This window comes from Phascolarctos cinereus, unplaced genomic scaffold (genome assembly GCF_003287225.1).
Source record: "Phascolarctos cinereus isolate Bilbo 61053 unplaced genomic scaffold, phaCin_HiC Scaffold_726;HRSCAF=1367, whole genome shotgun sequence".
Classification (NCBI taxonomy): domain Eukaryota; kingdom Metazoa; phylum Chordata; class Mammalia; order Diprotodontia; family Phascolarctidae; genus Phascolarctos; species Phascolarctos cinereus.
In genome coordinates, this window is record NW_027556098.1 from 294,226,149 (window position 1) to 294,238,605 (window position 12,457).

General features: G+C 34.8%; 1 protein-coding gene across 1 annotated transcript in view; it reads left to right on the plus strand.

Moving 5' to 3' along the window:
* Positions 1–12,457, plus strand: part of DYNC2H1 (dynein cytoplasmic 2 heavy chain 1) — a 370,089-nt gene that overhangs the window by 207,528 nt on the left and 150,104 nt on the right. Inside the window, 1 exon segment of the mRNA XM_020996144.2 lies at positions 11,786–11,851. Coding sequence (XP_020851803.1) covers positions 11,786–11,851 — 66 coding nt within the window.

Sequence of the window (12,457 nt, forward strand, 5' to 3'; positions counted from 1 at the left end):
ACCCTGCCCATTATGGGGGGACACAATAGAATAATTGCATTCAGAGTGTTCTGAAGTATTCATTTAATCTGTCTTCCTCAACTACCACCTCATCTCCTTGATTAAAGGAGATTAACATAAACATCTTTATTACTGATTTAAATGATTCATTGCCCTTACAGTTATGAGTTTCTTATTGATATCTAACCTAAATATTCGTATCTTAGTTAAATCCACGTATTTTCTTATCACTTTATTTAATATAAGAATTTAAATCTTAAACAATAAGTAATATCATGATTTGTAATTAGAAGGAGGTATAATAAGTGTTCAGTACCTAGCCATTTTCACCCAGTAATAAAAATATGATGATAAGCATCAGCATTTCAGAAGGTAAATATGCACTATCTAGATGGCTGGAGAGAGTTAAATTAAAGTAGGCTTTTTGTATTAGAAGACAATCTGAGAGGTTTAACCATTTTATTTTGTTTTTAAATTTCTGAAATATTTTGTTTTGTTTTTTTGTTTTTGTTTAACTTTCATAAAATTTTTCCTCTCTTTAAAATTAAGGCTCAGTAAGGAAATGTTGTATCTTAGATCACCCAAGCCATGTGTATAATTGCAAAATTCATATTTCAGTATTAGCAATATTAAAGTGCACACCATATATTCAGGAACCAAGAGTTCTTCTCTCAATAGAAAATCAGAAAGCACATTAATCATCAAGTAACAAGCTGCATTGCTCAAGATTCAGCACACTGACCTCAGCTATAATGAAACCAATCCCATATTTTAGTGAAAGCTTTCTGGGCTTTCAGCAATCAGCATAATATTAAACTGCATGCCAGGATTTGTTTCATGCTGCAGAGTTTTGCTGTTGTGACAGTGAAGGCAATATGACAACAATAGACTATCTGAAAATAGAAGGAAACTGGGATTTTGGTTATTAGTATGCATGTCACATTGAACTGCCAGTGAGATGACCTGGCACAGAAAAAAAAATGATTGACTTGTTTTGTAACAGCAAATTTGGGCTGTTTAATAAACTACAGAAACTGGAGCAAGCTGTCTAACAGTTTTTTACAAAAAGCATTAACTTATGTTATTTCCTTTCATTCAAATAACAACCTAAATATTTTAGACAGTTGTAAGATAGTTGGCAGATTTAATTTTACCCAAAACAAAAACAAAACCATATCATTGTATTTTCTGTAATGCTCTTCTATCCTAGTTTAATGTCCAGATAGAGTAATAGTAAGAGACGTGGCAATCTTAATTTCCATTAGTGACAGTGAGAGAGTCTGGGATGGGAATTAGTTTATTGGAAATAGTTTCAATAGAAAATGCCTTCTAGAATGACTTTATAATGACATTCTGTTCCCCTCAGAATCTGAAGGTAGAATAACTCAAAAGTAGATTAGGAAGAACATTTGGTAATCATGAAAAGTCCCTCGTGATACAATTACAAAAAGCAAGATTGTCTCTGCCCTTAAGGAGCTTACATTCTAATAGGTGAAGGTGATACATGTAGGAGAATAATTTCTAAGGGGGTCTTTTGGGTTTGGGAAATTATTTAAGTGTAGAAAATGGAGTATTAGGGCCATTGATTGACACATTTTTTCTAGCCTTGTTAGTGTTGATTTGATTATTGTTCTTAAAATATGTAGGAATTGAATTGAGAAAGGAAAACCAATTAGGTCTACTCATTGATAACTCCTGGAACCCACACAAATGTCATCATTCAAACTGCTGTAGTGTGTGGGAGGGACGGTGAAGGGTGAGAGGAATAGCATAATAAGAAGATGACCAGAAGGTAGTATGATAAGGACGGCCAGTTATGATGTGTTCTAACCAATGAGGTGTGTAGGATTTCAGCAAAGGAGATGAAGTACTCAGTCAAAGGTAGAAGGTGGATTAACAACATGGAACAGAGAAGGTCAGAATACTTTCTACTTTGTTTACTATTGAATTAAGAAATTTGAAAGTATTTTCTGTTAGAAAAACTGTCTGTTCAAATTTTCAAGGATGTTCCACACACTTATAGCAGTTTGAATGATACATTTCTGTGGGTTCTTGGAGTTATCAATGAGTTGACTTGATTGGTTTCCCTTCCCCATTTCAATTCCCATGTGTATGAATTAGGTCCACATACTATAGCCGTTTGAATGATGATATTTGTATGGGTTCTAGGAGTTATCAGTGCATAAATTTAATTGGTTTCCCTTATTCATTTCAAAGACTTCTCCCAATGAGTGATAATGTGGTAATGGGAAAAACCCCATACACAAGAATCATAAGTACAAATGAAATTTGTTCAAAGAATTATATACAGCCATCCAAGGCCCCAAGAGCAGTAAAGGCAGGAGCAAGGAGCTGGGATTCTATAAATCAACATCCACATTGAAATGACGGTATTTTAGTTCCTAAGATAGTTTCCCAAGTGTTCCATTTTGTGCAAGAGAAGTCCTACTTGTGATTGTGTTAGGGATGCTTCTTTAGGTTTCTGGGGCTCAAGAGTGGTGACTGTCAACAAAGCAACATGTTATGTTACCTCTGCTTCAGGATCATGATTTGGGATCTTTGAACCTTGTAACTGGTTGATTGGGTGAAGGAGGAATAGAAGGAATGTAGTAGAGAGTCTGACTCATTCCATGTGGTTTAGGTTGGACCAGACTGAGGCCAGTCTTCTGGTAGCATGGTTGATATTGAAGTGACATAAGAAAATTGTAGGTCATTCAATAGTTAATAAAAGTAGACTTACCTAGGCATAGCAGGAGAGGGATACTAAACAAGGATAGGCATTGAGAACGTTATGGGTTGATTCAGCTGAATGAAGCTCTTCTGCCTCTTAATTGCCACCACACTACATACCAGCTAAGCACCAGAGCACACCAGTAGTTCCTCATAGCTGTTTTGTATTCAGATGACCAGAAAGTTATATCAACAGGGTGAGCCAAATTAAATCTTGAGGATAATTTCAATACAGCAAAACTTTCATGGAGGTAGGGTTAAGATACTGTTTTCACAACACATGGATGATATGTATGTTCTCCTGTAGATACAGGAGACTTATTTTCATGGCCATGGTCAGCCTTCTCAGAATTTTTCCCCCAAGGCAGTGTCAATGAGCCCATACCAAGAACAAAGGTACCCAAGTTTGTTTGTAGCCTGAATTGCTGGTTTAACTCAAAATTCCTGTGCCAGTCTCAAGCCTCTAAAGCTGGGTTTCTTAAACTTTTTCTACTTGCGACCTACAGTTTAAGAAGTGATACAAGCATATAGTAGATGTAGTGAACAGGTTAATATTCACTCAGGCCCTTTTATTCAGTACTTCATATGGTGAAGGGTCTTGATCTGTGAGGCAGATCAGCAGGCAGTTTTCCAGGGCTAGTCTATACTATAATATACTTACCCATTATTAATCTAGATTGTGGGTTTTTCTTTTCAAAATACTTATTCTTGCACTAAAAAGACCCCATAAGTTCTGTGTAAAATATCATGCATGTTAGAAACATAATATTAGGATATTAATATTCATTTTGGAGGCATGACAACTGTAAAACCTCTGTTACTAAACCTGACCTATTGAAATGTCTGGAAGTTACTGCTAAGAATGAAGGTAACAAAAAAAATTGTAAATCAGGAGTAGCTAACAGAACAAATGAGTGAATTTAATTCCTCTTTCATAGTAATAAATATAAGATTAAATTATAGTTTTGTATACTTCTATAACGAGTAAGTTAAATTTTGCTTACAAAAATCTTCAAGACAACACAGTGATACATTTTGTTATAGAAGTATAGTTCCAGGAATTTAGAAGTTTCTTAAATTTCTTTCTTTCTTTTTTTTTTTAAAGGCAATTGGGGTTAAGTGACTTGCCCAGCGTCACACAGCTAGAAAGTATCAAGTGTTTGGTCTGAATTTGGATTTGAACTCAGGTCCTCCTGACTTCAGGGCCGGTGCTCTATCTACTGTGCCACCTAGCTGCCCCTTAAATTTCTTATTTTGCCATTTATGTGATGGAACCTCAGTGTAACATACTTGGTAATTTGAGATATGTAGGTATTACAAAACATGAAATTTAGTGACTCTGGATAATAGATAACCTTGCTAAATAGGATCCTACCCCCTGGATTTCATTCTGTGGTTTCACATTTCTTAAGTTCTTACTGAATATATTAGTTGCAGTAATGGAGAGTGAGGAATTGAATTATTTCTCTCCATTCTCCTATATTAAACAAGTTTCAATGTCCTGATGTTCTTTCATCTTAAGTTAAATCTGTCAGCAAATAAGTACAGCAAACTCTGAAATTATTTTATCCAATTACATTTATTCTTATGTTTTAGTGTCATTTATATTAGAATTTAAGTATAGCGACATTAACTGAATACTATAGAAAAACAAATGAATTCTGTGGATATGTTCCTCCTTCTCTGAATAGTGGTGATTATAACCTTACAGAGTAGTTCAAAGGATAATATGCTGAACAATCATGTAGTATCTGGATTTGGAAGTCTTTAAAAGCAATGAAAACAAAGTTAAGGAATTAATGTATCTAAACATCCCTTGGTTCATCTATCTCTGAATACTGTTTCTTTATTTTGAAGTATATTTAAAAAAACAGTTAGCATATACATTTTAAATTTCATATCATTAATTGAATATTACTTTTGAGCTACTAGTTATTTTTAAGTGTTTAATGGACTTATTGGCTACTTTATTTTTCTCCACTACAAAATTAGATATCAGTAGAGTAAAATACTTATGAAAAGGAAGATGATTTTAGTTTATTAAATAAAGTTTGTATACAGTGGTAAGGAGAGCACAGGGATCATAGTACTAAATTTTTATTGTTAAGATGGTGATGGCTATTGATTATAAACAAAAAAGATAATAGTATTTAAGGGATTTTAGAGCCCATTTGCTTTCACTTTATACAGGTATTGAAACTGAGGCTCAGTGTAGAGATAAATGTTGCATTCATGGTCATGCAACTAGTAAGTAGCAAGACATAGGATTTTAGAGACAGATCCTTTGACCCTAGATCTGTTATTCTTTTCATTGTATCTCCTTGTGTCAGTATAATAACAAATAATGTATCCATGGAATATCTAATATAACTAATTTGCCTATAGCACAGAATATGACTTCAGATAGTATCAAATGATTTTCCTAGCTTTTTCCTACTGGGAAAATTTATATCATCATAGTGGATTATCTCAGGCATCACTAAGTGATAGGAAAAATATCCACTGCCTCCTAGACCATATAATTGTCCCATCTAAGCGTACTGGGAAAATTAAGTTGAAACGTATAGTAGAAACAGACATTTATAGCAATACATTTAATATGTAAAGTGTATTTTGAGTAGTTAGTTATATTTAACATATCTCATTTATTCTCATTGTATCTCTGTACTATAGGGAAAAGCTGCTATTCTCTTAATTTTAGCATCTAATCATTCATCATGTATCAAAAAAAAGAAATATCTAAAGTGTCTTAGAGAACAGTCCATTTATTCATCATTGAATAACACAACCCTTGGAGCTCCAGTACACTGCTGCTTGCCCATCTACCATCAGCTAGCTGGCAGAGTGACATAACTTTAGGCTCTCCCTTGGTCTGAGATACCTACTCTGATTCAGCTGGCTGTGAGACCTGTCCCACTCCTGGGGTCAGTGCTACATAATAACTTCATGCTTCTGTTCCTACTCCTTGTTCAGTACACAGCCTCAGTCTGAAGTCCTCACCTTGCCCTGGTCTGCCATTCCTAAGCATTGGTTCCATTTTTGGTCTGCATGCTATCTGTGCCCCACCTTTGGGATATGAGATACAGTGTTGTTAGTAGACAATTATTCTTGCTCTCATGATGGCATCAGATCCCTCTCTGCTGGATCTGGGATGTTAGTGCACAGCATCAGTTTGTGCATTCAAAGAGTTTGCCATGTCATTCCCCTAGGCCCTGGCCTTTGTCTTCACACCTTCATTTGAAGATTTTTCTTTGGATTTCCCAGTGAGGACCTTATGTGGTGTGTTTTCTAGATCTTGTTGGAGTAGTTGTGGAGAGGACCTGAGCTTGACATGGAGCTAGGCAGTAATCTAGTTGATGAAGAGAATTTTACCAGTGTAGACATAAATTTATTCTATTTTCTTTAACTCAATAATACCTTAAGCTTTATGAGATCCTTGATAAGGAATGGAATTTCAGCATAATCTAGCTACTACCTACGTGAATTTTAGGAATAAAATACTGCTGAGAACTTCATGCTTCATTGAAAAAAATTGAAGCCATTTGCAAGAGCACCTTCTTCTTCCTTTTTCATTTCACATTTTCCAAATGTCTTCTGCCATTATTTCCTCCTTTACCCTTGTCTCACATGGAAGAAGTGTCCCATCTCCTTTCCCTCCACATAAACAAGTAATTTGTAGTGAGATTGTAATTCAGTGAGTGAGGTGAGGGTTAGATAAATAATTTGGGAATCATCTTATAAAGAAGATAATTAAATTTCATTGGAATTGATGAAATTAACAAAAAAGAAAGCAAAAAGAGAAGAAAAGAGGGCCCAGGTTAGATTTCTGGAGAATATCTATTCTGAGAGCTTGGGAGATAAATGAGGATCCAACAAATGGGAATGGGAAGGGGTGATGAAACAGGTAGATTGAGAGCTAGAAGTAGTGTCATGAAAATCAGAGGAGAGAGTATCTAATAAAAGGGAAGTTAATATTATCAAAAACAATGTTTTTGTAAAGAAGGATGAAGACTAATATTGGACCATCAGATTTAGCAGTTATCCAATTCTTAGCAACTTTGGAGTGAGCAGTTTCATTTGAATGGAACAGTTTTAAACCTTATAATGTAATACAGGGAAGAGAGGAAGTGGGGGTGATATACGTAGTGTTTTCTGGAAGTAACCTTTTGAAAGGGAAGAGAGACTTAGGATCACAGGTTAAAGGGATGACAGGATTAAGTGAAAGATTTTTTTTAATGAATGAAAGGAGATTTATTAAGCCCTTACTATGTGCACAGTACTGTGCTAAGAGCTAGAGATAAAAATAGAAAAGCCAGACAGTCCCTGCTCTCAAGTACTTCAGTGTCTAATGGGAGAGATAAGAAATATACTGAGAGGTTTTAGTTATAGGGCAGATGCCCCAGTGGTCCTTATAGCACAGCAACAATTTTTCATTGATAAAACCATATTGCTTTCAGATATTGAAACATTTGAGACTTTTGTGAACTTTGGGGTTGGGAATTTTTTGAGTCTTTAGTAGTTGTGGTTTCTGAGGAGCCAGAGGCTGCAGCACCTGCAGAGTAGCTGAATCACATTTCTGGTAAAGGTTGCTTCTATAGTGTCTATAGGAGCTGAGCTAAAAGCAGATCCAGTGGTGTGTGAGGCATTGCTAATCCAGTGGTACCTGCCTATTACTGTCAGTTAGTCCATAGAGTTGTTGGTGGTAGGCTTTGTAAGACCTCTTTTCCACAATGGTTACTCCCCATGATAGTAGCCATAGTGGAGGAGCTAGAAGCTGATGATTTGGGGGACAATGCTATTCCCAGGGCTCTTGTCTTTTGAGGTCTGAGTGGAAGTGGTGGCAATTGTTAGACTCACTTGGCACATGCTGCCTCCTATCCCTCTCTCAGGGGGTCTTGAAGATAGCTGGTTGTGGTAAAGGCAAAGGAAGGTTTGTTTACAATACAGCAGAGGTTACAAAGAGCACAATATAAGGGGAGGGCTGAGAAGGAGAGGAACTTGGGAGGGGTAGGGTTAAAGTGGATAGAGATGAGAGATTGGGAAATGATATCAGGTCAGTCAGTAAGCATTTGTTAAGCACCTACTAGGTGCCAGGCTCTGTGCTAAACACTGGGGATACAAAAAGAGGCAAAAGAAAAGTCCCTGCCCTCAGGGACTCACAATCTAATGAGAATAATATTTTATCCTAACTAATTGGTGACTCTGAATCATGAGTTAGGCAAGTTGAGTGTTTGCCAGATATAAGATAGGGAAGTACTAGACAGCTGCAGCTCCTGTCCTGAAGTGTGTCATTATGACAAAGTAGCATGAACTTGTTTTCTCAAATATTAAAAAAGAGAGATAATTGAGTGAGTAAATACTTGGATCCAGGAACCTTTATTGAAGATGCTAAGTAAAAGGATCATGTACTTGGCTCTCCATCTTTGATGGTTCTCAGTCCCCAGATAGGCTTAATTCTGTGCTTCAGGCTCTCAGAGGCTCTGGACCTTTGATAAGCAGATCATCTATATCTTCACCCAAGTAATTGATTAAACATACTGAATGGAATAAAATCAAGGAAAGAGTGCTACAAAATTCAGCTAAAGATACCCATCAGATTTGACAGTGATACATTAGTCAGCACTCTTTGAGTCTATTCATTAAAGCAGTTTATGATGCTCTCACCTGTACAATCATCAAGGCAACATCTCAACATCTTATCTACATTTTATCTTGAGTGACTTGGCAAAGTACCTTGCTGAAATCAATGCTAGTTCTTTGTCTTTGATATTAATTCTCATTTATTCTGTATGCACCTTGTAAGTATGTCATCATTTGCATATTATCTTTCCTCCTTAGAATGTGAGCTCCTTGAAGTGTTAGGGATTATGTTTTTGCCTTTCTTTGTATCTCTAGCATTTAGCACAGTGCTTAACAAATAGTAATTGTTTAGGAAGACTAGTTGACTTGTAGAAACTTCTAAATATAAAACTGAATCCTTGGTTAAGAATTGTAAAACTCACATAACAAACTAAAAGTTGCAAATTGATAGATAATGAAGAAAAAAATTGACTACCTTCTCAAATTAATATGCAACTTTTAATCCTCCAGAGATAATTGAAAGTGAATGGTAACCCAAAGGAAGATTTTCTCCATCTACTTTAGACACAGTGAGACTTCCTAGTGAGGAAAGAGGGAATAAAAAGGAAGGAAAAAAAAACTTGTCAAAATCAAGAGTACAAAAGTAAGAAGGCGGCTCAAAACCTGGCAGTGAGACTAAGGAGAAAAATATTTGCTGTGTGAATTGAGTTTGAGGGAAAAATGATCTTTCTTAGTGTCTTTGAAAAGAACATCTCTATGGGTAATGTGTACTCAGTTCACCAAGGGTGCTAAGTAGTTGCCAACAATTTTAGAAGTGAGGGAGTGTTTTCCTGTTCACTGCTTAGTGCTTTAGGAGCCAAAACCTGGTTTTCCAAAATGATTTATTAGTGTAATTAATGATCTTCAGTTAACTTCTTCCTTCTGACAATCAATCAGCAAGCATTTATAAAGTACATACTGTGTGCTAGGAGCTGTTCAAAGTTCTGAAGCTACAAAGAAAAATGTAAAATTGCTGCAGAAAAGTTTCTTTTGAAACTTTCACATAAAACACAATAATAGCACTTCTGAGAAGGTTAAGTAATGTAAAATACTGAATGAAGATCAGAAGACCTAAGTTCTTAATCAGAAGACCTGGTTTCACAGATTACTAGCTGTATGCCCTCACTGAGACTATGCTTCTTCATTGATGATATAGGGAAAATAATATCTACCCTATGTTGGCAATATACTCAGATGGTGAGTATTAAATGAATTGATGGCTCTGAAAATGGTCTGGAAGCTCTAAAGCACTATCTGTGTAAGTCATTTGGTACCATTCTCTTCTAGACTATCAGGTAAGAAAGTCAGTTCCTAAGCTGCTCCCACTTTACTTCTTCAGCACAGAAAATTTATGTTACTTGTTTCAGCTTGAATGTATTTGTTTACTTATTAATCAATAAAGTAACAGGCTATTTAGGAATTTGTTTAGAAGTGGAAGTGATTGGGAATGGAGTTTGAAGACTACTTGGAATTAGAGAATTAGAGAATCTTGTTATACAAAAAATTCATCAAAAATGTAAGCGAGCACCTATCATGTGCTGTAACTATGCCACTATTAGAGATTTAATATTTATTTCAACATGTGATTCATTTAGCCTTTCCTTTAAACGTTTGGATGCCATGCTATTTGTTACATAAATGTTAAGTATTGAGATTAATTCATTGTCTGTGGTACCTTTCAGTAAAGTTTCCCTGTTTTTCTCTTTTAAATATATCTATTCTTGTTGTTGCCTTATGTGAGGTAATGATTGCTACTCCTGTGTTTTAAGTTTATCTGAAATGTTGTAGATTTTGATCTAGCCTTTTTTTTTAAACTCTGTTGTAAATCTTTGTTTCAAGTACATTTCTTGTAAAGAAAATATTGTTGGATTTTGCTTTCTTATTCATTCTACCGACTTCTTAAGAGGATTAATGAAGGGTAAATTTTTAATTAAGAGTAAGCCAGGTTACTTATAATTATAACTGCTCCATTGAACAGTGTTGTTGTCATAAATGCCAGACAAAGTGTTACTGCCAAAAAAAAAATTATCATGGTAATTTAATATGTAATATTTCTTTTGCTCTTGAGGTTTTCATGTCTTTGGTCAAGAGTATTTATACCTCTCAGATATAATGTTAGAAATATAAGCCTGAAAATGTGAGATAGTCTTTGCTTTTAAGTTCTTATTGATACATTTATCTATCTTGATGAAGTTCCTTGAGAGAAAAAGCAAGGTCTCGGTTTCTTCTATCCTAATAGAAAAAAAAATTTAAGCCTAAACAACTAATTATTTTTAATTATAGAGAAAGTGTAAACCTTCATATTTATAGGAAAATAGTATATGTTCTTTAACCAGGTGCTCTATATTAATTTGAAAAATTATAATTCCCATTTTGAAAACGGAAACTAGACTATGTATGGAAACATGATAATGATGAGAAACTACAACTGTCTAGATATCTGCTACAGTTCCCTCCGATAAAAGCAGAATACTTGATACAGTTTTTGTTTTCTTTAATAATAATTTTATTCTTCTAAGTATGGCAGATATCTCATACCTCCTTGTTGAGAAAATAAATAGTTCCACTGTGTTTTCTGATTTGGATACCTCTGAAGTATAATGTTTAGTCCTCAGTCCTGTATTTTAGGAAATATTGTAGAAAAGTTGAAGGACATACAAATAAGGTGACCAAGATGTCTAAAGTATTGAAGAATATATCCCATGAGGATCTGTTGAAGGAACAGGGAATGGTTAGCCTCAAAAAGAAAAGACTTGTGGAAATCAGGGGAAGACAGTAGGTGGTTTCAAGATTTTGATAATTAGAATTGTTTTGCTTGGTCCCAGAGGGTAGAACTAGGATGAGTGGGTAGAATTTATAGAGCAGGAGATTTAGGCTTAATGTAAAGAAAAAAATTTCCTCCAAGTTAGAGCTGTCCAGAAGAAAATGAGATACCCTGGGAAACAATGGTTCCATTTAATTGGAGATCTTCAAGCAGAATTTGGAAGGGGATTGTTGCTTAGGTCACACTCAATAGCTTCTGACATCCCTTCCAGATCTTAGACTTCATAATTCTATGAAAGTGTTGTTTGTATGATGGCAATTGGAAAGTTGCTCTGGTTATCCTATTAATGAATGAAACAAATAAATTATTGAACAAGTTACTTCAAATTCTACACTTTTGTGTGGATTTTTCTAGAGCTAAGTCTCCTTATCCAGTGTCACTGAGTCAAATTTCTTCTTTTACTTTTAGCTAAAGATAGACAAAATGGTCAAATATTTGGAAACATTTGTTTTTTCTCAATGTAGGCCAATCTAAATATTTAATGTTTGCATCGACAATAGAACATGCTTTGAAGTCAAAGTACTTAATATGTAAATTGTATGTTTAAAGAACAAACTTCTCTAAATGTCACAGGTTTGTGAAAAAAGCTTGAGTACTGTGTGATTATTTCAGGCTGACCAGCTGATGTTTGCTTTACATTTTGTTCGAGGAATGCATCCTGAACTTTTCCAAGAAAATGTGAGTAGAGTCACGGAGGGGAAGCTTCAGTATTACACACCAGAAATTTTAATATGTTTATATGTATAATTTCAGTTCAGAATTGAATATTAGTTCATAATTCTGTACTAAATACTGTAAGACCAGAAGATATTTAAGTTAAAATAGAATCACAGGAAAAGAAACCAGTCTAAATGTGCATTTGCATCCCTAAATTTTGTCTGATTGTTCTTTCATTTCTAAAATTATGCCTATTAGATAAAAACAGAATTTAATTCATTTTCAAAATGAAAGTTAAGCATTACATTGTTATGCCTACATGAAGTATAAAAAGGTATCATTGGGATCACTCTGAAAAGTTAGAGAATAGATCTGTTAAACTCTGAGTTATAATACAAGGGTAGAAAAAGATACTAGGAACCCTAGTTAATCCAGTTGTCTTGCCCAATATTCTTGCCTTATCTTGGGCCACATAGACTCAAAATAAGGTATAGCCAGTGTAGACAGAACCAGAGGTATATAACTATAACAATTTGCTCAAAATGACCATAGATCCATATGCCCTTCTATAATGTAGCCTTATCTAGTTTATTTACTGCATGTTGTCCATTGGAAAGTATAATTTGT